Below are 26126 nucleotides of genomic sequence, written 5' to 3' on the forward strand. Positions count from 1 at the left end.
TGTAGACCAGATTTGGTCTCGAACTCAGAGATCTGCTTTCGTCTGCCTCCTTAGAACCGGGATTGAGGGCATGTGCTATCACTCCTGGCTTACATGCAGTTTTCTTTTGTAATATATGTTAACATATGGCTGCTTAATTTTTGTCAGAGAAACCAAAAAAAAATACTAAATGTTGACAAATTTAATAGATTTAGTGATAGGACCTTAACTTATCTCAATAAGTACTCCATTAATGGAAGTCAGAGTAATATATGGTAGTAACTTTGTTTGTTTGTGACAGGGTCTAGGTAGCCAACTTGGCCTTTTTTCCTTTTTTTAAGGTCTTCATGAGCTGAGCTACTCATGATCCTGAAACACATGATTCTCCTACTTCAATCTCTGAAGTTCTAGGCAGCCTGGTTTACAAAGTAAGTTCTAGGACAACCAGGGCTGTTACACAGAGAAACCCTGTCTTTTTTGTTGTTGTTGTTTTGTTTTTTCGAGTCAGGGTTTCTCTGTGTAGCCCTGGCTGTCCTGGAACTCACTCTGTAGACAAGGCTAGCCTTGAACTCAGAGATCCACCGGCTTCTGTCTCCCAAGTGCTGGGATTAAAGGCGTGCACCACCACCTCCTCCTGGAAACCCTGTCTTAAAAAAAACAAAAGCAACAAAATAATTAGTATTATCTATTTTAAGCTCAGCATAATGGCTCATGTCTTTAATCACAGAACTTCAAGGCACAGGCCTCTGAGAGTTCAAGGTCAGCCTGGTCTATCTACATAGTGAGTTCCAGGACGGCCAGAACGACATCATAAGACCCCGTCTTAACGTCCCTGCCCCCAAATAGTATTATCTATTTTATATAATACTGTGGTATTTTCAAATAGTATTATTTTACATAATATTATATGTGTACCTCCTGATATATATGGTATGTGGTAAAACCAGGGAAACTCCTTTAATAATAGCATCTGGCCATTTCCTCTTCCACAACCCTATCGGTTTTTATATCCGTGTCTTTCTTCAGTTCACTTTCTGCTCTAAATTAAGAATATTTCACTTAAGGTAATTTTGTGCTTTCACGGAGACGTGTGCAATTATGAGACATTTATGAGGGTTGCTCAGTAGGGACAGCCTGAGACCCTAGTCAGGATCCCAACCAGAGAACTGCTGCAAATGCCTAGCCTGCTTCCTTAGAGACGTCCCCCTTTTACTCGCTCCTGTGCGGTGCGTGGTCGCCGCCCCTGTCTTCGAGTGACCCCGAAATTGGCTTTTCTGGGTCAGTACCTACGGCCGAGTTGCCCTCAACCACCTGAGTCCTAACGAAGTTCTCCACTTCAAGGAAGGGGTAGTGCCTCTCCCTTAACTGTGAACGCGTGCGTGAGACCCGCGGCCACAGGGGCGGAGTCAGCGTGCGGCAGGGGCGGAGTCCACAAGCGCTGGGGGCGGAGTCAGTGGGGGCGCGGTCAGTAGGCGGCGGGGGCGGGGCTCGTGCTAACGGTCGGGGACACCAGGCGGTTCGCCCACCGGGCTGTGGGAAGGCCTAGAGCGTGACCGGCCTCAGGTGGAACCCCGTGGGTCACCTAGCTGGCCCGGAAGTATCCGGTGAGCCGCGACCCAGACTGCCTGTTGCGGCATCCGGCCGGCGGCGCGGGACCGCGCTCCGGTTCTGAGAGCTGGTGCCTGAGCTGAAGGGGAAACTCGCGCGGGGTCGCACGCGCCGACGTCCCCAAGGCTCACCGCGGAGCGCGCGGCCCTCGGTCTGTCAGGTCCCTTCCAGTCAAGACTCACTCATTCGGGTCTCTTCTGCCCTGCGGGGTTGCTTCTAGTCAGGTTCTACCCTGCCTGTCCTCTCCTGTCAGCTCCCTCCCAGCCCGTCCATTTCCTGTCAGGTTTCTCGCTGTCGCGGTCCCAGGTTGTTAGTGTCCCAGGTCACCGTGTCTCTCGAGGTCAGAGCCGTACTGTCAGGTTCCATTGCGGCAGATGGCTCCCATGGAGTTGCTTTCGCTCCACATCCTCACCCTGTCAGCCTCCCCAGGACAAGAATGAATCCCGTAGGCAGGCAGGGGTGGTGGACGCCTTTAACCCCAGGCATGCAAGAGGGGAGGCAAAGGCAGGCAGATCGCAGAGTTGCAAACCAGCGAGTTCCAGGGCCGCCAGAGCAACACAGAGAATCCCTGTTTCGAAAAAAACAAAACAAACAAAACAAAATTCCAGAGACAGGCCTTTTTAGTTATTTATTTATTTATTTAGTTTGTTTGTTGAAACAGGCTCTTCCTATGTAGCTCAGGTTAACCTTGAACTTGTGATTCACCTGCCTCTGCCTCCTGTGTTTGGATTACAAGCCAGCACCACTCCAAGCATCAGAGGAAATGGAGAAAAATGTTCTCTTTCTCCCTTTCGCCTCTCCCTGCTTACCTTTCTCTTCCTTTCTTTCTCCCTTCCTCCTTCCTTTTCACCTTCCCGGAATTGTCTGGTTCTTTCTTTCCTTTCAAATCCTTCCTCCCTCCCTCCCTTCTTGAGACAGGGACTCAGGTAGCCCAGGGTGGCTTCAAAATTCACTGTGTAGCTGAGGTTAGCCTTGAACTCTTGATTCTCCTACCTTCACTTTCCAAATGCTGAGATTGCAGGTTTATGTCACCATATCTAACTGGGAGAGAGGTTTTAAGGAGGAAGGGAGCCTGTCAGGTTCTCAAGGATAGGGACAGGATATATCAGAAGCCTACATGCAGTATGCATGTATATCATATAGGATCCTGGAGGATAGAGTATGTATTATATATATATGTATATACACATATATATATATAATGTTATATATATATATTATATGTTAAAACAGCTATATAAAACGAGTAAAACATATAATACCTATATTCCTACAATTACTTTTCCTGACCTCATGTTCCACTTGTTTCCCCTTACTTCTACCTATAACACCCCCTGGTTACCACATTATATCCAGGATTTTGCCTTTTCCAGAATGACACACAGTTGGAATAATCAGAAACATGTTAAAATACTGAGTGGGTGGGAATGGAAAGATGACTCAAGGGATGAATGCTTATTCCAAAGGGATGCAGATGTGATGAATTTGGATCCTAGCACCCACATAAAAGTGGGGCATGGCTGCACTTCTGGGGGTTGGAGATAAGAGATCACTGGTACTTCCTAGCCTTTAGCCCGTCTGGCTTTAGTTTCAGTGAGAGGCTCTGTTTCAAAGAAATAAGGCAAAGAGAAATAGAACTGGCTTCTTCCTCTGGCCTTTGTGTACATTCATGTACACACATGTGCATGTAAACTATACATACCGCACATGATGATGATGTAAAGATGTCAGGTGCCATGATGGATGTGTAGAGGTCAGAGGACAAGTTTTGGGAGCTGATTCTCTCCTTGCATCATGTGATTTCTGGTGATCAGATTCAGGTTGCCAGTCTTGGTAGCAAGAGCCCTTACTCAGTGAGCCATCTTATTGACCACCCCCTAAATTTTTACGTTTAAAATTTTTATTTATTTATTTTTTTGACAAAAGCAGTGCTAGGTACTACCATAGAAAGTTACTAACACTTTCTTCTGTCTCCAGTGTGGTAGCCAGGAGGTCAGCTTTCTAATGGACAACTCAAGAGTGTTTGGAAGAAAGGAGACTTGTTGCACTAAGAGAAACAAATCCTAGTCTTATAAAACATTGTTACAAAACTTGTGGTTTGTGGTGAGAGGTTGCAAAGATGCCCTGTATAGAAATAACATCATGGAGAACTCTTCCTTAGCATAGATCTGTAGAATAAAACAGAGAACAGAGGAAAGTCATTTCCAAAGTCTGAAAGCTTCCTTTACCTAGAATAGCAAGCTATAAACCACACCTGTTCTTCAACTAGAATTCATATTTATCTAAAAAGTTAGCCGTAACAATATTATCTTCAAAATATAAAATGATTTTTGTTTAGGACTTCATTTAATCCAGTCTACAAACAGTAGCAACTATGTGTGATACCCTGAAGTACCTAGTCCTTTGTGGTTACATTAGAGGAAGAGACAAGGTACAGCTCTGATCTAATGAAGCAGCCTTATAAGGAGGAGGCAGACACAGAGAATGAGTAGCAGGAAAGGCCTCATCTTGGGACTAATATAGAAGAGCCTGTCCTTGGAAGATTGGAAGGTGGTGTGACTGGGGGAAAAAAAAGAAAAAGGCAGCTGCTTTTTGCCTAATCCCACATCTTCTCTGGTCTAGGGGAGTAAGGCACTGGAGGGTGGTTTGAAGAGAGGTGGAGACAGTAAAGGCTCTTCACACTGCAGGCTATAGCAAGTTTAGACTTTGTTCTCAATGCTCTGGAAAGGTTTATAAAGCAAGGAAGTGACATGATCTAAAAGATGGTTTGTCATGTGGAAAAGAGACAGACAGATGGAGAAGATCAGAACAGAAGCCGAGTATTGGGCATAATGGGCTAGAGAGATGGCTCAATGGTTAAGATCACTTGCTGCTCCTCCAGATGACCTAGGTTTGATTCTCAGGGTGTTTCACAACCATCTATAACTCTAGTTCCAGGAGATCTGACACTTCTGGTCTCCTTTGGCACCAGACACACAAGTGTTACACAGACATATGTGTAGCAAAACGCCCATAAACATTTTTTTAAAAGCTGGGCATAGCGTCACATTCCTCAATTCCATTCTAGAGGCTGAGGTTGTTGGGGTTGGGTAGATAGAGTTGGGTGTATAGAGATGGCTAAGTGGATAAAGATGCTTGCTGTGGAGCCTGGTGACTTGAGTTCAATCCCTCAAATCCACGTGGTAGATGGAGAGAACTGATTCCCACCAGTTGTCCTCTGACTTCCACCTTCTAGTAAGGAAATAAATATAATTTTTTTAAAAACCCAAAGTCAGCCGGGCATGGTGGTGTACGCCTTTAATCCCAGCACTTGGGAGGCAGAGGCAGATGGATTTCTGAGTTCGAGGCCAGCCTGGTCTACAGAGTGAGTTCCAGGATAACCAAGACTACACAGGGAAACTTTGTCTCGAAAAACCAAAACCAAAAACAACCCCCCCTAAAAAACAAACAAACAAACAAACAAACAAAAAAACAAACCAAAGTCAGCCTAGGATATATGGCCAGAATTTGGTGTGTATATATTTGGGGGCAAGGGTTGCTATTTCTAAGACTGGCCTTGAACTCCTTGTTCTCTTGCTTCTACTTCTCAAATGTTGATATCAAAGGTGCACACCACAGTGATCCCACAAAGGGATAGAAATGTTAGCAATGAAGTGAAAGGGAATGGAACTTTTTGGTCGCAAAGTCTGAGGTAGTTCTAAGGCATCAGTGTAGCTCCTAGTTTTTAGCCTGGAGGACAGTCATGACACTGAAAAGTGCAAGCAGTCCAGAAAGGCATTAGTGTACTCGTGCACACGCACATGCACAGCATGAACATGCTTGGGCTCACTAGCATGATAAATGCAGCAAAGCTCTTCCTTATTTCTACTCTACCACTCCACTCAGTTCACTCACTTAATCCAAGTAACTACATTTCTCAGAATTTGTTCTAGCCTCAAAATTAGAAAATCATGAGTTCAAGAGCTGACCGACAGTCTCAGATGATGGATAAGTGAATGGCAAGGATTTCAAAAAGTGAAATTGCATAATAAATTAGCACAGACCAGTCAAAAGCATAAGAAATTAAAAAACAAAACAAAACAAAAAACAAAAAGGCGTAAGAAATTTAACACTTTAATTGCTAATAGTTTCTTCTGGGATTGGAAGGCCTAGGATGCAAAAACCTTGGATATTATTGAAAAGAAGTGATGTCATTCCTTGAGAACCTGTGAACATCTAGACACACTGTACACAGTTTCTAATTCTTATTATGTACAAGGTAGATAGTAATCACATTTTAATGATCAGGAAATTAAAGTAATGTCAAAATACATGGCCACAAACTAGTGGTGCTGGGATGCAAAATATTTCTTTTTATTAAGTCTACAAGCTTCCTGAATTCCAAGCTCCCTGCAAGTGTTGGGGTTACTTCCTGGTACTGAATGTAGCCAGGACATGAGGACAGTCATAGCATTAAAGATTCAGAATTGGTTACTGTCCTGTTGCTGTGATTTATTATCATAAAAATGCAACATGAGGAAGAAAGAGATAAACAATACATCATGGTGAAGGAAGCATGGTATGGCAGTAGGAGCAGGAACATTTCTAACATCCACACAGGAAGCAGAAAGAGAGAGAGGATAGGGAGAACAGGGAAAAAGTGGGCGGGCAAGCTATGAATGGATGGATAGAAAGATAGGTAGGTAGATAGACAGACAAGCAAACAGACAGAGACTGAGAGACAGACAGAGAGACTGAGACCGGAAAGACAAAAACTAGGCCTAGTGAGAGCTTTTGAAGCCTGTGGGGGCTATTCTCCTTCAAACAACCACAATAAGGACAGTCACTTAAAAATATTTTATGTGTATTGGTGTTTTGCCTGCTTATATGTTTGTGCATCAGTTGTGTGTCTGGGGCCTGTGGAGGCCAGAATAAGGCAATGGATCCCTGCAGCTGGAGTTCTAGACGGTTGTAAGTTGCCATGTGGGCTTATCATGGTGCTCTGGAAGATCAAGTGCTCTTAACTGCCATCCAGATACTATGGAGTCTGAGGCAGGAGGTTGCCTTAAGCTCAAAAAATCTTGGGCAAGGCCTTTGTTATGTCTGTCAGGCTGTTCTGGAACTCTGTTTCTTGAGCTGCAAAGCAGCTAAAATAAGAATGTGCCAATTTGCCCAGGGTTACCTTTGTCATTCTAAAAGAATGCTTTGCACTTGAACAGGGTTCCCTTATTTCTTTTGAGACAGGTTCTCACTATGTAGCCTTGGCTGTCCTGGAGCTCAATACATAGACCAGGATACCCTCAAAATCATAGAGACTCACCTGCCTCTGCCTCCCAAGTGCTGGGACTGTAGGTATGTACCTGCACAGTCAGCTTTATTTTTTGAGGTGGTCTCATGTCCCACAGCCTGCCCTGGGAGATGTTATATGTCAGATGGAGGGTGGAACTCCTGATCATCCTTTAAGGCTGTGCCACCATGCCCAGCTTTATTTAAAAATTTAAGATCTATTTTTATTTTATGTGTATGGGTGTTTTGTCTACTTGTGTGTTTGTGCATCACCTGTGTACTGTGCCTGTAGAGGCCAGAAGAAGGTATCTGATCCTCTGGAAATTAAATTATAAATGATTGTCACGTGAGTGCTGGAACAAAATTTGGGTCCTCTGGAAGAACAACAAGTGATCTTAATTTCTGGCCTATTATCTTTCCAGTCCCCATGCCTGGGTTTTGTGGTTGCTTTGTTTGTTTTTGAGACAGGTTCTCACTGTCTTTTACAGGTTGGCCTGTACTAGAGCCCAGTGGATCTTGAATTTATGTTAATCATCCTGTCCTAAGTTCCCAAGTGGTGGAGTTAAAGAAATGAGCCACCATACCTAGCTTGGACATGTTTTCTACTGTTTTTAAAAAATTCCAAATGATAATTAAAGTTTATTTTGTGAAGTGAGGTAGTGGCATGGCCTTTATAGCACAGGTGTTGAAGTTACAGGACAACCCACTGTAATTGGCTTTCTCCTTCCATTATATGGGGTCCTGAGGATGAGCGCAGATTATCAGGCTGGAGAGCAAGTCCTCCCCCCGCCCTTTTATCTGACAAACCAGTTGTTCAGTGGTCCTGTTGCTGGCACTCCTCCACTTCCTCCTCTTCCTCCTCTTCCTCCTCCTCCTCCTCTTCTTCCTCCTCCTTCTCCTTTTTCTCTTGCACATGAGTGTGTATGTATGTCTAAGATGTGTGTATTGGAATGGGTGCATATGTGAAGTTCAAAGGCAATTTTTGAGAGTCAGTTTTCTCTTTTCACCTTTTTTGAGGTAGGATTTCTTTTGTTTCTCCCTAGCTAAGTACTCCAGGGCAGCCTGGAACTTCTAGGTGGTTCTCCTGTCTCAGGCTCCCATCTTACCCAGGACTGTTGGGACTGCATATGTGACCCACCACCCGTTACTTTTTTCAATGGGTTCCAGAGATCTAACTCAAGTGTAAAGCTTGTGAGGTGCTTTCTCCAATGAACCATCTCATTAGTGCCTGGGGACCTGTCTTCTACAGGTTAAATCTGAATTAGTTATATTTCACTGTTTCAAAAATTTTCAGGAGATAATATCTAGTGCTTCCTTGGTTAATTTTATGTTTGGGATTTATTTTTTAACTATTTGTTTTCAATATTTAATTTATATATATATAAATTATATTTTTAAGACAGATTTAAAGCATGGCAAAGTTCTTTGCATTGCAGAACTTCACTGCACTTTCCGATCTTCATCCAAATATGGCTAATCTGGTAGGTTTTCACAACTATCTTACTGATATTTAAGTATTTGCTCGTGAAATTTTGTGTGACAACATTATATTATATCACCATTAGTGTTACAGCTTGGGTAGAAAGGTATCCTGGAAGTCAGGAACCAAGGAATATCACAAAGTCACATCACACAACAAACCTCACACAAAATATTTACTGCGAGGGAAAAACCCAAGAGGGTGGCAGCCTTTGCTCAGGAGAGTAGCAGCAGAGAACTGGGCAGAACACAAGGTGTAAATAGGGTTTCTGGGGAGGGCCGGCAGAGCTTTCCAGGGTGGCCTGTATTGGAGAGACTATGAACCGATCCTGCCACAATCTCAGGGATTGGTGAGATTTTATTTTTAGGGCAGTGGCTGGCCACTTTCCTGCCTTGAGGGCCTTTACTGCCAAAGTCTAGAGATGGGGTGGGGTGGGAGCTGCTGTGTCTGGCCATTAGAGCTCCCCAGGTGTGGGGCAACAGGCTATGCAAAGACAGCCAGGTCTCCAGTTGAGCTTAGGTCTTGAACCCTGGAGGGACCTGGTGGGTGGTAATTTTTACCTACATGGGACAAAAGGCATTCAATCATATCTCCTGGACCCCTGGCTCCTGTTGAATTACCACCCCCACAGCCCCCACTGGAAAGGTGCGTGGCTATCAGTCACCCACCTGGTCCCCTGACTGTATTTTAAATGTATTTTAAATGTCACAAATTATTGCAAGGTTGAAAACAGTTGCTAGGAATCTTCATTAGAGTTTCATTGTTTTCTTTTCAGAAAGATACTTTTGTTTCTTCTTTGTTTGTTTTTCTAGGGTACTTTTATTTTTAAGGCATATTTTTAATATTTATTTTTTCTTTGGCCTTCACAGAAGAGAGCGTTAAAACTTTTGAGATGTTAGTATCTCCAAGATTTAAGGTCTAGAACTTTAAAATCTAAGTTTGTTACAGTATATGTTATTGCCCAGCATATTTGGATTAAGAAGCTAAGCAGTTTTATGTTCGAAAGCCCTATGTAAAGGAAAGCTTTGAAGACTATGGCAAGTTAAATTTCATTATACATGTGTTTTGGATGAGTTCTGTAAGGATTGATAGCTCCCTCTACTGATTGAAAATAAAGTAAAAACATGTTAAGTAAATGATTATATTTGTAATAGTAGTTAACTGTCTCATTACTTTGTATTATTCCTTGGAGAACTAAATATTTATGAAGATTGTTAGCTGTTTGTCTGGAATAAATGCATTTAAATATTTCCTAGTCAAAAATGTTTGTTAAAGCTAGTAAAATACAACAAGTCCATGAAATTAAATTTGCCATCTACATCTGTGTTTAATATTGGTCTTCTATTATTCTTTTGTTTTTCAGAAAATAATCGGAATAGTTATTGGGAAAACAGATGTCAAAGGCTTTCCAGACAGAAAAAGCTGAGTTCTATTTAACTCTTTCTTAATTTTTCATTAAGTGTGGCTTATTACTGCAAAAAAATTACATTTAACTGACTAAAATTCTAGTGTGTTTAATATCTGAAGGGCAAAGGCCAGGCCTCCTACATATGTGTGTATGATCACACTCCATTCAAGAGTGTAATATGAAGACACAGTGTTTTCAGTGATATAATATCATAGTCTCCAACTATATTTTAAAGGCTTTAACAAATAGTTAATCAAATTTATCAATTCATTAATTTGTAGTTTCATATCATCAGATACAATAGTGTCTAAGAGTATGAGAGTATGAATTTCCAACTAGATTTACTGGCCTTAGTCACTAAGTGATCTAAAATCTCTCAATCTCTCTCTCTCTCTCTCTCTCTCTCTCTGTTGAGATGGGGTTTTTCTGTATCTGTGTGTCCCTGGCTATCCTGGAACTGCTTTGTAGACCAGGCTGGCCTCAAATTCAGAGATCCTCTGCCTCTCTGCCTCTCTGCCTCTCTGCCTCTCTGCCTCTCTGCCTCTCTGCCTCTCTGCCTCTCTGCCTCTCTGCCTCTCTGCCTCTGCCTGAGTGCTGGGGTTAAAGGTATGCATCAACACTCCCTGGCTTCTAAGATCTTTCTTACGTGCACCTATGAAGAGGGAATTCAACTGATATAAGAGTTTGATAATTCATTCTCTCTCTCCCCCTCACCTTTCTTTTTAAAAGAATTCTTTATTTTATGTATATGAGTACACTGTAGCTATCTTCAGACACACCAGAAGAGGGCATCAGATCCCATTACAGATGGTTGTGAGCTACCATGTGGGTGCTGGAACTCAGGACCTCCGGAAGAGCAGTCAGTGCTCTTAAATGCTGAGCCACCTTTCCAGCCCCTTGTATTACTTTTTTTTTAAACCCTTGTATTACTTTTTTCTCTTTTTAAAATATTTTTATTAGGTATTTTCTTCATTTACATTTCAAATGCTATCCCAAAAGTCCCCCATACCCTCCCCATACCCCTTGTATTACTTTTTAAATTAACAAAAGCAACAGAAAAATTTCATTCTGGAAAAAAGTACACTTGCTGACCTCTAGTGGTCCCTTAGTTGCATACAAGTTGTTTTGAAACAACTATTTAGGTATGAATTATGACTTTGGGGAAAGCATTTCTTAATCTTGTTGGGCCTTACCTATGAAATAATTCATACCAAATTAGGTTTTTGTGAGTATAATAATTGAAAAATAGGAAATGTAAGCTAACAGCTGGACTATTCCGGGCTGAATGTCACTTTGTTTTGAATACACAGCTCTGGGAGATAAGGGCCGTAGTGAGATCTAGCTACCGTGGCCCTTTGCTCCACTGTACTTGGAAGTGCATGGAAGCACAGTGCAGTGTAATGTATATTAGGGAATGTGTTAGTTGCTAGTCATCAAAAGTCCACGACTGACTTGCTCTACCCTGTCTGAAAAACAAAGCAAAAATGAAACATGCAAAACCAAAACTAAATAAAACAAAGTAAACATAGGAAATGTCTACCATGTGTTTCAGTAGTCTAAGTATTTTATCATAATAATGATAATAACTGATTATTTTTAAGTAATGATTTGTTCAAAATCATATTCATCTGGAATATAAAAACGTTGGTTTTCCTCAGATATTGGATCAGAAAGATACACTTTCAGTTTCACCATTCGTGACTCACCATGTCACTTTGTGAATGTGTCCTCCTGGGGCAGTGAGGACTACATCCGCTCGATGTCCGAGAGCTTCAGGGTTGCTGAGTGTGGTAAGCGGGCAGGATTCTTTTGTTTGTTTGATTTCTTAAATCCCAGCACTTGGGAGACAGAGGTAGGTAGGTCTCTATGAGCTTGAGGCCAGCCTAGTCCACATAACCAGTTTCAATCCAGCCACTCTTATATAGTAAAACCCTATCTCAAAAACAAACAAACAAACAAACAAAACTGGGGGGGCGGAGAGACAGCAATAGAGATAGAGACAGAGAGACAGACAGAGACCAAATGAGACTTGCTAGGTAACTTCCTTTGAAGTGGTAGCTCTCTTGCCTCGGCCTCCCAAGTGCTGAGATCACAGGCCTGTCCTCTCATGCCTAGCAGCACTTAAAAAGTATTCCTTTTACAGTACTGTTCTTGTGATAAGTTTGTGGCTGAGTGCAGTCATAACAAAGTAACACGCAGTTATTCTGATGCCTATCAAAGAAAGCCAGCATTGACGGAACAGTGCACCACGCCATGCTGCCTTCCACGTTTCCTGGTACAGAAGTGGCACTCTAATTAGATATTTTGCCACCTTTTGTTTATTTCATGTTCCAGCTGGCCTAAGCCCCATCATTGCTATTATAACTCTGTATCTTTCTATAGACATATATTAGGGTTAGTAGTTACTTACACTGTGGCTCTAAGAACAAAGTCTTGTTGGTTTTCACCCATGAAATAAGACCCATTAGTTTTTTTGTGACTGTTAAGGAAAGAGTACTAGTATAAAGTATACAAGTTCACAATAGATGACAATTTCAGCTTAGACAAGGAATAAGAGGCCTGTGTTCCAGTTTTCCCTTATGACAGAAAAAAAGAGGGAAGAGGGGGTAGGGAGTCAGACCACTCATCTCCAATGCTGCAGTGCCAAACACACTGCACATGGCAGGTAACAGTATCCAGTAATGTGTACTCAACCATTGTACCATGTATGCCCCAGGGATGTGAAATGAATAATGTTGCCAAACATGTGACCTATAAAGACAGAAAACCTTGAAAACTTCACCAGCCTAGTACAGTTATAAATATTCTTTGAATGAATGCCAGAACATCCAGTGTACAGAGAAATTTAAGTATTAAAATGTTATAGGTTGATGGCTGTGAGAATAAATAAAGAATTGTTTGTGAAGTTAGATGTGGGGTAAAGGTCAGGTAAACATTGGTTTTTCTGAAGGTTGTGTTGTAACCAAATCAAATGTTGGATGAAAGAAAGTCAATAAAGTAATAGTATAGGTCACATGTTGGGACTTAAAACGCAATGCCCTGCAAATGCTATGTGGTGCTAACTGATGACTACATTCCAGGATCCCTCTTCTCACAGTGACATGAAAAGATGCCTGTGGAGGATGGAACCCCCAGAGTGAAGGTCGTTGTTTTGTATACTTAGCTCTGATTAATCTTCTGGTGATTTTTGTGATGTTACTATACTTTGCCCTCTGTTTTAGTGATAATTGAAAATCCCCTGATCCAAAGAAAGGACACAGAAAGAGAAGAAAAGTTTAGCCCTGCAACTCCTAGGTAAATATCTGTCCACCCAGAGAACAAAAATTTTTGTGCTAGAATGATATTAATAATTTTATATCAAATTAGCAGAAAACTTTCAGAAGTTGCCCTATTTCAATTTGAAAAGAGTTGATGAATTCTTTCTTGGAATCTTTATCTTTAAAAAAAAGAGATTTATTTATTTATTTATTTATTTATTTATTTATTTATTTAATGTATATGAGTACACTGTAGCTGCACAGATGGTTGTGAGCCTTCATGTGGTTGTTGGAAATTTAATTTTTTTTTAGGACCTCTGCTCACTCTGGTCAACTCTGCTCGTTCATTCCCTGCTTGCTCTGGCCCAAAGATTTATTTATTATTATTCATAAGTACACTGTAGCTGTCTCCAGACATACCAAAAAAGGGTATCAGATCTCATTACAGATGGTTTTGAGCCACCATGTGGTTGCTGGGATTTGAACTCAGGGCCTCTGGAAGAGCAGTCAGTGCTCTTACCCGCTGAGCCATCTCACCAGCCCAGAATATTTATCTTTAAGATAATTACATAATTTATAATTTTTATAATCACAAAAAGCTAATTTTCTCTTGGTATCTGTGTAGGGTTAAATCAAAAAGTCTCCCAGGCTACCAAAATCCATGGGTGTTCAAATCCCTTACACACAACTTAAACACAACTTCCTCTATATTTGAAATCATTGTTACACCTAATGTCATATAAGTGCCATGTGAGTAGTTATGCTATATTTGTATTAGTTATAGTGTTTTTTTTAAATTTGATACATGATTGTTTGGGTTTGTGGATGCAGAATTTTCAGATATGGAGTCTGAATGCTTAGGTTTGTAAAAACAAGACTCTAGTTAGAATAAAACTAAGCAATTAGAAGGGCTGGAAAGATGGCTCAGCAATTAAGAGCACTTGCTGCCCTTGCAGAAGACCTGCATCCAGTTCTAGCATTCCTATTAGGCAGATAGGTCCAGGGAAGCTCACACCCTCTTCTGGTCTTTCTGCACACCACAAAAACAAATGGCATAGACTTCCATAGATGAAAACAAATACACACAAAAATAAATATTTTAAAAAATCTCTAAACAAAGATAAACACTGGCAGTATATAATATTGTATCCCGCTCTTAATCCTCTCATATGCCCTTTGTCTTAGGTCAGGTTCCCTGGAGGGAGAACTTGATAGAAAAATTCTTTCCGAGTGGCCTATTGAGGGAGGGCTCTTAGGAGAACCCTGCAAGGATGGGGTTGGGGATCGGCTGCTGCTGGAGCTCAGGAGGAAGCAAGCTCTGGAGTGTGCTCTTCTTGGAGCATAACCTTATGCAGAGGGTCAGAGCTTTTGTATCCTGAATTATCCATTGCCTGTAGTTCATTTCTTATCAGGATGGGGTAGGGAATGAGAGAGGAAGCCTTACTTCCAAGGTGATTCTGTACAGGGGCAATTCTGTGCCAGCTAACTCCATGCTGGTCTATAAATGGCTCTTGACTCTTTGCAGCCACTGAGAATTTTCCTTTTAATGAACACCTGGACTCACTCTGCCCTAAGATACATTCTGCTTTCTAGTCCCTCTGCACAGAACACTCTCCTATCTACCTGAATGTGTGATTCTTCAGGTTGAATGTTAACTCATTTAACCCTTCCAGTCACTCAGCAGGACTTTCTCCCTACTCTTAGTGTTGGAATCCAGATCACATTCTGAGATGAGATGATTTTTTTATGATTCCTGCTCACATATATGAGCTTATGAGATTAAGTGTATTTTGTATCATGTTCTACCCATGCCTAGATTAGAGACAGTCACATAATTGATTGATTTTTAGTAAATATGTATGGGAGGTGGGAGGGACATGTTTGGGAGACCCAACAAATGTGAAACCTCTTGGCATTTTCCAGAATATCTTGAATAATTAACTTTTAGGTTGAGCAACAGCACACTGCTGACATTTAACAAACATTCACCTAAAATAGCAATTTCATAGCCTAATAACCTGGCATAGCGGGACTACAGAGCAGTGAGGAAAGGGAGAAGCAGAGACACTTCTTAGTGATGTTCACTTCTCAGGGAGAAGTAGGAACAGGAAGTCTTTTAGCTGGAAAATAATATCCTGCTTAGGAAGACCAAGTTGGCTGTAATGTGAAGGATGAGTCCCTGAGGAGATGAGTCAGGGGACCAGGGCCAGGACTGGAGGCATGACATCGTGAATAACTAAGGCAAAGAGCTCTGTGAAGGAGGTTTGTGAGAGGATTGGCTACCGGGAAAGGGGAGCATCACTGGAGTCCTCCACACTCTAAAACTCTGAATCTGCTTCAGGTATTAGCGATACAAAAGTAAGCAAACAGAGTTCTTGACTTGAGGCACATAGATAAAGCAATCAGCATCATAGAAGAAATAACAATGGTCAGAAACCCGGTGTTAATAATGCCAAGGTCAAGGCCTTCATATGGGGCTCGACAGATGGCTCAGTGGTTAAGGGAACTGGTTTCAGAAGACCTGAGTTCAGTTCCCAGATCCTGCATTGGGCTCACAGCCATGCACTTCCAGTTCACAGAGTCTGATACTCTTTTCTGAATTCTACTGGTAGAAGGCACACATGAGGTACACAGATAGGCAGGCCAAAAAATATATACACACAAAATAAAATAAATAAATTTAAAAAAAGAAACAATGGGACCTCTGTCTTTTATAATCTGAAGTTTTAGAGTATTTTCATGCCCTATTTAACAGAAAAGAAGACTACAGCTTCAGGTCTTGGGCAAGAACCTACAACTAGTATGATTAGAACTCACAGAAAAAAGTTCTCAATACATGTTCTTAATTAAAAGAACATTATTTCAATGAAGAAATATTTAAAGACTGATGTAAAATTCATTATGGAGAAAAACATTTTATACCATTATTTGATGTTTTAAGAGTAAAAAATATAGGGGCTGGAAAGATGGCTCAGCTCTTCTTGAGGTCCCAGGTCCAATTCCCAGCTCACAGGCATTTGTAACTCTAGCTCCAAGGGATCTGATGCTATTTTTGGGACTCTACAGGCACGACATTCATATTGTACACAGGCATAGATTTAGGCAAAACCTTCATACACAGAAAATGAATATTGTACAAAAATTTAATATTAAAAATATAACTTTCTGGGCTAGAGAGATGGCTCAGTGGTTAAGAGCACTGACTGCTCTTCCAGAGGTCCCGAGTTCAATTCCCAGCATCCACATGGTGTCTCAAACCATCTGTAACTCCCTCTTCTGGTGTGTCTGAAGAGAGCAGCAATGTACTCATATACACAAAATAAATAAATAAATAAATAAATCTTTTTAAAATATATATATATATTTCTTAATACAGTCTAAATTACAGGAAAAGTAATTGAATATGATTTTTGTTTTGGTTTTTTAAATGGTATTATAACTCAGGGTAGTCTGAAATTCCTTACCTATACATTGGTGACCTTGAATATGTGTCAGTACTTCATATGTTTGCCAAATGCTGGGATGATAAGAGTGAGCCACCACACATAGATATATAATTGAATGTGAACCAAAGTATTTTTTATTAATAATAATATGCTGACTTGTTGTGTTTTCCTCATTTAGCAACTATAAACTATTGCTCAGTGAGAATCACTCAATGGTAAAAGTTTGTTCGCCTTATGAAGTGGATACCAAGTTACTTTCTTTGATACACTTGCCTGTTAAAGAATCTCGAGATTATTATTCATTGGCTGACATTGTTGCAAATGGACACAGTCTTGATGGGAGGATTATTAATGTGCTTGCAGCTGTGAGATCGGTAAGTCAGGAAATCAGTAAATTAAAACCGTAGCAAAGCTCCCTACAATTTGGCATGGCACCCTCTGTCACCTGACTTGTGTTAGAATGCCATAAACACCAGCTGGGACATTATCCCTCTTTATCTTGGTAGTAAATTGAATTAAGAAAATAACACTTCTCAAGCAGGGCAGTGGTGGCGCATGCCTGTAATCCCAGCACTCAGCACTTGGGAGGTGGAGGCAGGCAGATTTCTGAGTTCAAGGCCAGCCTGGTCTACAGAGTGAGTTCCAGGACAGCCAGGGCTACACAGAGAAACTCTGTCTCGAAAAACCAAAGAAAGAAAGAAAGAAAGAAAGAAAGAAAGAAAGAAAGAAAGAAAGAAAGAAAGAAAGAAAGAAAAGAAGGAAAGAAGGAAGGAAGGAAGGAAAGAAAGAAAGAAAGAAAGAAAGAAAGAAAGAAAGAAAGAAAGAAAGAAGAAAATAACACTTCTCATTAAAAGGAAATTAGCATTTTATCTGTGGGTCACTAACACAATAAAATCATTCCTGATTGCTAATTGCAGCAGGCACTATTGTACTTAAAAATGTTCCATTATCTATATAAAAGCTGGGTTAAACAAAGACATAAATAGAAAGGATAAGCTGACTGGCGTGAACAGCCATAATATTCTTTAAATAAGTCAAGGAATAACTTTTGTATCTGTGTTCTCAGAGGGACTTTGAGAACAGAGAAGAGGATAACTTGTGTATTCGAAAGTACATTCGAATAATGAGATATTTATCAGTCATTCTTTCCTTGCTTATATTTAGAAGTTCATGTTCAAAAAGAAACTATTTGATTATATTTAAGTGCCTTCACATCTGTAGAAGAGGAATAAGAATTTCCTTCAATTTCTTAGGTTGGAGAACCAAAATACTTTACAACCTCAGACCGAAGGAAAGGCCAGAGATGTGAAGTTAAACTCTTTGATGAAACAGAGCCTTCTTTCACAATGACATGGTACTCTTCCACATTTGTCTTTAACTGTGATGTGCTACTCTCATTACAGAGACAGAACACTTTATTGTATCAAAAATATCATATCAGGTATAATAATAACACTTGAAAAAATGAACTCTCTTGAAGGTTGAGATTTTTCTGTATGCAACCTTGGATGGCATAGAATCACTTAGAGTACTTCATTGTGACAAGTTTTATTATTATGCTTCATAGCAAATAGTGTTTTATTGAAGTCTACTGATGAGGGATAAGTCAAAATTTTTGAAATTCACTAGCACCTTGGAGAATAAGCTATACTCTAAAGTCCTGAAGATTATGGCTCCTGATGCCTGCAAGTGCCATCTGCCAGTCAAGCGCTCTGAGCCATGTATCCATTTGAGACACTCAACTGTAATGGCTTTATGCTTTGGCTTTAAAGATGTTAGGCCTTAATTAATTATTCAGTTCTAAGTAGTACTGGGCAGATAAAGGACTCGTAGAGCAGATACTAGAGATTAGTACATTCTGAAAAACAGCTTTCACAAAGGTGTTAAGTAATCATACCTAATCAGTGAAGACACTTCCCATGCAAGCCTGGCAACCCAAGTGTGATCCCGGAGCCATAGCTAGAAGAAGAAAACTGACTTCACAAAGTTGTCCTCTGACCTCTATGCATGTGTTGTGGCCTGACTGTAAATGTGTGTGTGTGTGTGTGTGTGTGTGTGTGTGTGTGTTGTGTGCATACAGAGTATTAGTAAATTAAATTAAAATATAAAGTCTTAACTGCTTTGGTTCCCTGGAAATTGCAGTTTTTGTTTTTTCTGTTTTGTGGGTTCCTTGAGGGGAGGTATAAATTTGTCACTGATGGATTTTCTAATGTATTCACTTTGTTTCACTTCTTTTTAAACCAATACAGTTGGGATAATGAATCCATTCTACTTGCACAGAGCTGGATGGCGCGAGAAACAGGTCTTACCATTTATGACTGTGTTAAAAATATTTGTCATTTTCATTCCTCATGTATTAACTTTTAAAATGGCTTTCCCCCAAACAGTAATATTTGCCTCTGATGTGAGAATAAATTTTAACAAATTTCAGAACTGCATGGCAGCAACTGTAATCTCAAAGACCATTATCACGGTGAATCCAGGTAAAATGCTTTGTATTTCTCATTCTTTTGGAAGTGATCATAAACACACGCCAATATTTGTACAATGTTTTTAAGAATCAAACTGTGGGTTAATGTTTTAGAATCCTTTTGCTTGGTGGTGGCTGAGGAGCAAAGAGGTAAGGTGGGAGATTCACCCCTAACGACTTCCTCTAACCAGCACCTAGTGGCCCAGTAAGCTAAGATTTCATCAATAGAGGAATGCATTGATAAGGCCAGTGCTCTTATGAACTAATAACTTCTCAATAATGTCACCAGCCTGGGACCAATCCTGCAACAAATGAGGCTTTAGGCAATTTTATATCTCAATATTCACCTTTTTGTGATGAAAACACTTAAAAAGCTACACTTTTAGTGCTGTTTAGGAGCACAGCCCAGAGGCTCAGCATCGAGGAGAGTGTACTGCTCAGTGTGGTTCCCAGCACACACAGCAGGCAACTCCCAGGGGCTGTGACGCCCTCTTCTGACCTCTGTAGTCACCTACATCAATATGCATATACCTTTGCACAGACACTCATACGTGCATATAATTAAATGTTAGTAGTATTTTATTTCTATTATATCCTGACCACAGTTTCTCCTCCATTGTCTCCTCCCACTCCCTCTCCAAACTTCCCCTCTGCCCCTGCATCCACTTCCCCTCAGTTTCTCCTCAGAAAAGGACAGGCCTTCTATGGCTATCACTCCCACATGGCATATCAAGTTGCAGTAAGACTAGGCACCCCCACACACCTTTTTTGAGACAAAGTCGTACTGTGCAGCACTCACTAGCCTGGGACAAAGATCCACCTGCCTCTGCCTCTCAAATGCTAGGATTAATGGTGTACAAAAGAAATCCTTTTAAAGAACTGGATATAGGATAGTATCCTATTACATGGTATTATTATTAGCTATAGACCCATATTGTACAACAGAGTTTTTAAATTTATTTTGTTAAGGACATAAATTTAGTAGATTATTTATAAAGCTGTTTAAACTTGGCTGCTTGTTTTAAATCAAATGGGTTTTAATTTCTTACCTACCTTGTAGAAATGAAGAACCTAAATGGCATAGATATTTATCACAAGTAGCACATTACCTTTTTCCTGATGCTTCTCCTGCCTTGAGAGTATTGATTAGAGTAGGAGGGAATTCCATCCTCCTGCAGACAGTCTGGGCCATGGACTTTGAGGTGCTGACTGATTTGCTTGCTGCAGCCCTTTTAGCAATTGCTCCCTTGATTGTCTAGCAGTTCTATTAGGACATCAAAAACATTCCTTCATTTGCCCATGAATTTACAAGTCTTCACAGAATGCTTTATATACACCAACAGTGTATTCTAGAACAAGACAATCTTCAATCTTTTCTAGAACAAGACAGGAGACTGTGGAAGGCCAATGGATGTAAGGGGAGCCATGATGTTGGATATTGGAACACAGGATGCAAAAGCACAGTCTTTGTTCTCGAGGATCCATCCTCCTTCCGAGAAAGCACATTGATAGGACACATGTGACGGGAGCAGGAGAAAACCTCCTCTACTTGCCCAAGGGAGGCGGAGGAATGTAGACACTATCACAACAAGTAGTGGAGTGTTCAAGTAGGAACTACAACTAAAGACAGCTGTGTTGGAGGCGGGGAGCTTAGGATTGAAGGGCTTTAGACTCCTGTGAGGAGCCTTCTAGGTGACATTCTTGCCTTACAGTATGCCACCTAACTACTCCTGGGGAAACTCATGTTCTAATTTGAGGAACAAAGCTTTAAAATAACATTTAAAAACCATTTCTAAAGCTAGCCACGGAGCCTGGAAGTTCACACCTTTAATTCCAGTACTTGGGAGGCAGAGGCAGGTAGATCTCTGTGAGCTCAAGGCCAGCCTAGTCTACATAGTGAGTTCCTGGATAGCCAGAGCTACATAGTGAGACCCTGTCTTGAAAAATACCAAAAAGGCAAAAACCAAAACATAACAAAAAACCAACAACAACAACAAAAATAAGCTAGCCATGGTTATACATGTCTATAATCCCAACACTTGGGAGTTTGACAGAGAAGGATTCTGAGTTTACAATATATTTATTTATTTTATTTTTTCAAAGCAGGGTTTCTCTATATAGCCCTGGTTGTCCTGGAACTAGCTCTGTAGACCAGGCTAGCCTCAGACTCAGAGATCCACTTGCCTCTGCCTCACTAGTGCTGGGATTAAAGGTGTGTGTCATCACCACCCTAACAAATACAATTTTTACAGTAAATAAAAAGAGAAAAGAAATGAATATAATATTCAAAAAAGTTTGCTGGTCAAGTCTGGTAACCTGAATTCTATCTCTAGAACCTGAGAAAATAGGAGAGGACCAACTGAGCAACACTGTCCTCTTACTTGTACAGGAGAGTAGTGGCTTTGTGCCACCCCCACCTTGTGTGATAGACACCCGCACACTGTAGTGAGAGCAATAAATACATACAATTATGTTTTACATTTATTTATTATTTTATTAGTGCTTTGCCTGCATAAATGTATGTATACCACACATGTATCTGTTGTCCTCAGAGACCAGAAGATGGCATTGGATCACGGAACTGGAGTTACAGTTGGTGTGAGCCACCACTTGGATTCCAGGAAACAAACTTGGGTCTCTACAAGAGTAGCAAGCATTCTTAACCACTGAGTCATGTGTTGGGCTCCTAAAATTATTCTTTTTAATTAAGGAAATGAATAAAATGATGAAAAAATGAAAAACATAAAATACGTTATAATTGTATCACCTAGAAATAATATTTCCCCACATCTATTCTTCCAGGTAGCTTTACATATTCATGTTTTTCAGTTTTAGAGTCTTAGACCACAGCCAGGTGTGGTGGCACACGCCTTTAATACCAGCATTTGGGAGGCAGAGGCAGGCAGATTTCTGAGTTCCAGGCCAGCCTGGTCTACAAAGTGAGTTCCAGGACAGCCAGGGCTACACAGAGAAACCCTGTCTTGAAACAAAACAAAACAAAACAAAACAAAACAAAACAAAACAAAAGAGTCTTAGAGCACACGGTTTTCTAAAGCTGCTCCTCACTATAACATCTCTCCATGTTGATTCACCTTGACTCACATGTTAATGGTTTAATGATAATTCGTTGAATTGTGTTCTTTTGTGGTGTTTTGTTTTACAATTAAGATAATTCTAGATGTTTTGAAGTAATTTAAAAGATAATTACTTGGCTTTTTCCTTATTATGCATTTTCAATTTAAGATACACCAGAAGCCAATATCCTACTGAATTATATAAGAGAAAATAAAGAGACAAATGTAGCTGATGAAATTGACAGTTATTTGAAAGAATCCGTAAACTGTAAGTGACATGGGTGAGAGAGGGAGGTTGGAGAGAGATTATTTTTCATGGTTGGGGCATCAAGCCCAGGATATCATGCATTCTAAGCAGAAGTTGTTTCTTTGAGTTATATCCTTAGCTCCTCTTTTGATTTCTTTTGTTGCATTTTTTAGAATTTTTTTGTTGTTGTTATTTTTGCTTTTTTTGTTTTTGTTTTTTTTGAGACAAGGTTTTACTATGTAGCTCTGGCTGGTCTGTAACTCACTATTTAAACCAGGCTGGCCTTGAACTCACAGATTTTCCTGCCTCTGCCTCCCAGTGCTAGGATTAAAACTGTGAGCCACTACACCTGGCTTTAATTTTTTAAATTTATTATATATATATATGAAGTTTTGTCTGCATGTATATCTTTGTACCTTGTGTACCTGTGGAAACCCAAGAGGGCATTGAATTCCCTAGAACTGGACTTGCAGATGGTTGTAAGCCACCATGTGGGAACTGAGAACTGAACCTATGTCTCTTAGCCACTGAGCCATCTCTCTAGCCCCCATTTTTTAATGGGGGAACTCATATTAATAATGACCAATCTGAGAGAAGTAACAACTCTTTCCTCAGGCAAGTACAGTGTTCACAGAATTTGACAGAAGTATTAGATACACGAGGCCCTGAGTTTAGTCCATATGCGTATTTCAGATGTTCTCCATGAGTCTTTTGCACACCCTAGCCTTCCTACCTTTAATTATTTTAAAATTCTTTTTATTTATTCTTCTCTCATACATTCATCCTGACCACACCCTCTCTCCATCCTCTCCTCTCATCATCCTCCAAACCTCCCCTCTCTCTCAGATCCACTTCTCCTCCATTTCCCTTCAGAAAAGGGCAGGCTCCCAGTGATATTAACCAAACCCATAGCTAGATGCAATAAGACTAGGCACAACCCCTCATAGCAAGGCTGGGTGAGGCAACCCATTAGGAAGAAAGAGTTGCCAAGACCAGGCAAAGAGTCAGACACTCCTACTCCTCCTGTTAGGAATCCCACAAAAACCCCATGCTAAGTCATCACAGCACATGTGCAGAGGATCCAGCGTAGACCCATGCAGGCAGGCAATCAGGCTCTGTGACTGCCACCTCCGTCTCTATGAGCTCCCTGCTTAGTTGATATTGTGGGCCGTGTTCTCCTGTGTTCTAAACCTCTCTGGCTCCTATAGTCCTTCCTCCCCTCTTCTGAAGGGTTCCCTGAGGCCGGCTTAGTGTTGGGGTGTGGCTCTCTGCATCTGCTCCCATCACCTGCTTGTCTATTGGGATGTAAGCCTTTCCTCTATCTTAGAACATATATGAAATTATAATACTTGTTTTTATTATTTTTATTTTTAGTAAACACAATAGTTAATGTCTATACAGTGGAACAGCTAAAAGTAAAAGCTTTGAAAAGTGAAGGAAAAGCAGATCCTTTCTATGGCATCCTTTATGCTTACATTTCTACATTGAACATTGATGACGAAACTACCAAAGTAGTTAAAAATAGATGGTAAGTAAACATTATTTTCAACAAATTCATGAAAAATAATTAGTTAATAAAGTCAAGCTCTATAGTAGTTACAGCTGTTCTTTGTCTTAACAGTGGTTGTATGAAAGAAGATTTTATATAAATAAGCCATAGTTAAATGTTTCTGTGACAAAATATTTATGTTCTGTGCTGTACAGTTTTATGTCAACTTGACAAGGTAGAGTTTTCTGAAAGGAGAGAACCTCAAATGAGAAAATTCCTATATAAGATCAGACATTTTCTTAACTAGTCATTAATGGGGAGGGCCCAGTCCACTGTGGGTGGGGCCATCCCCGGGCTGCTGGTCCTGGGTTCTATAAGAAAGCAGGCTGAAGCAAGCCATGAGGAGCAAGGCAGTAAGCAGCACCCTCCATGACCTGTATCAGTGTCTGCGTATGGGTCTCTTTCTCCTCTGAGTTCCTGTTCTAGTTTCCTTTAATGAGGGACTACAGTGTATAAGAAAAAGCCGGGTAAAACCTTTCCTCCCCAACTTGCTCTTTAGTTATATAGTATTTGTCATAGCACTAGAAACTCTAAGACAGATTCAAACAAACATAAAACGCCAAACAATTCTCAATCAACACAAACCAGGGAACAGAGAAATCTTTCTTATCCTTTGTCCAATGCACCCTGGAAGCCACCTTCTGTAAGGGATGATGCCTTCCTGCACAGCAGGTCAGGACCGTGAGCTCATCAGTCTGATCCTCTTAGCCACGCCCCCCAGATATACACAGAGTCATTTGTGTGTCTATGCTCTAGATTTTCACAGAGTGGGTTTGTAGATCTAGTTTCATGGTAAAGATAAATAACCTGTGGTATTTTAGAACATCTTAGAATATTATTAGAATGTTATGGGATAATTCTCTAGATATCAAATTTGTCACTGAGGCTCATTATCTTTTGAATAACATTTGTTTCTTTTCAGTTCCAGCTGTGGTTATATTGTAAATGAAGCCTCCGATACTTGTACAATTTGCAACCAAGATTCTTCCAGATTTAAATCTTTTTTTCTCAGTTTTGATGTGCTAGTTGATCTTACTGACCACACTGGAACACTCCATTCCTGCAGTCTCTCAGGAAGTATTGCTGAGGAAACTTTGGGCTGCACGGTAAATAGCAGAAAGGAAAAAATAGCTAGCAATATTTCTGGTATTCTTGAATATTCTTCCTCAAAACTATAGATTATTTTGTTGACCATCTGAAGAGATCTTAGGAAAAGCCATCTTGGTTTAAAATACATATTTAAATGTTTTCCCTTTTAAATGTTGTATTTTATGTGTGTGGATTTTACCTGCATGTATATTTGTGTATTACATGCCTGCCTGGTGCCTACAGAGGCCAGAAGAAGGCATCTATCTAACCTTCTGGAATTGGAGTTAAAGATGGTTATGAGCTGCCATGTAAGTGCTGGGAACTAATCTTAATAGTCTCTGCAAGAGGAGCAAGTTCCAAAGATGCCCTTGATCTCATGATCCCCTTGCCTATACCTTGCAAGTGCTAGGATTATAGATATGTGCCACTACACTCAGCTGTGACCTAGTTTTAACAAGCATGTGCCAATCTAAATGTTTCTGCTGCTGTTCTATAGCTGCATAGCAGACAAAATGTGAACCTGCTATACAGCTGGGTAGGAGAGATATGGCCAATACAGACTTCTAGAACAAGCTTTTAATCACTGACCCATCTCACCAGCCTTAAACATAACCTAATTTTAATGAACATATGATCTATCTATTTCAGTTTGACTATCATGAGTAATTTAGTCCTCAGCAAAACAGAGGACTAAATATGACATTTTAGGACAATCTCCTGTCCTATAGCTCAGACTGGTCTTTTCTTTGTTTGTTAAGATAGAGTTTATCTGTGTAGCCCTGCTGAATTTAGAGATCTGCCAGCCTTTGCCTCCTGAGAACTGGGATTAAATGCATGTGCCCACACCACCCAGATTAAATATGACATTTTATATAGTCAAGTATAATGGATAAAACATAGTGGGGATATTGGTCAGGCATGCACTGGCTGTTCTAGAAGTCTGTATTGGCCATATCTCTCCTACCCAGCTGTATAGTAGGTTCACATTTTGTCTGCTATGCAGCTATAGAACAGCAGCAGATACATGTAGATTGGCACATCCTTGTTAAAACTAGGTCACAGCTGAGCGTAGTGGCACATATCTATAATCCTAGCACTTGCAAGGTATAGGCAAGGGGATCATGAGATCAAGGGCATCTTTGGGAACACAGTAAATCTGTAGGACAGCCTGGCCTATATGAATCCCATCTCAAAAAAAAAAAAAAAAAGGAAAAGAAAAGAAAAAGAAAAACAAAGATTATAAAAGTTACTATT

At 40.4% G+C, this 26126-nt stretch overlaps 1 protein-coding gene across 4 annotated transcripts in view; it reads left to right on the top strand.

The window, feature by feature from the left end:
- The first annotated feature begins 1517 nt into the window (after positions 1 to 1517).
- Positions 1518 to 26126, top strand: part of Meiob (meiosis specific with OB-fold) — a 28163-nt gene continuing 3554 nt past the window's right edge. Inside the window, exons 1-12 of one of the 4 annotated variants that reach the window (XM_021149016.2) lie at positions 1520 to 1738; positions 8252 to 8333; positions 9696 to 9753; positions 11399 to 11530; positions 12962 to 13034; positions 16622 to 16817; positions 17697 to 17797; positions 18693 to 18745; positions 18831 to 18926; positions 22157 to 22255; positions 23609 to 23762; positions 24706 to 24889. In XM_021149016.2, the coding sequence (XP_021004675.1) occupies positions 8265 to 8333; positions 9696 to 9753; positions 11399 to 11530; positions 12962 to 13034; positions 16622 to 16817; positions 17697 to 17797; positions 18693 to 18745; positions 18831 to 18926; positions 22157 to 22255; positions 23609 to 23762; positions 24706 to 24889 (1215 nt within the window). In that variant the 5' untranslated portion in view covers positions 1520 to 1738; positions 8252 to 8264. Of the gene's footprint in view, positions 1739 to 8251; positions 8334 to 9695; positions 9754 to 11398; positions 11531 to 12961; positions 13035 to 16621; positions 16818 to 17696; positions 17798 to 18692; positions 18746 to 18830; positions 18927 to 22156; positions 22256 to 23608; positions 23763 to 24705; positions 24890 to 26126 lie in introns of all 4 variants that reach the window. The other 3 variants (XM_029471678.1, XM_021149014.2, XM_029471679.1) reach the window with 3 other exon arrangements.

This window comes from Mus caroli, chromosome 17 (genome assembly GCF_900094665.2).
Source record: "Mus caroli chromosome 17, CAROLI_EIJ_v1.1, whole genome shotgun sequence".
In the NCBI taxonomy this organism is placed as follows: domain Eukaryota; kingdom Metazoa; phylum Chordata; class Mammalia; order Rodentia; family Muridae; genus Mus; species Mus caroli.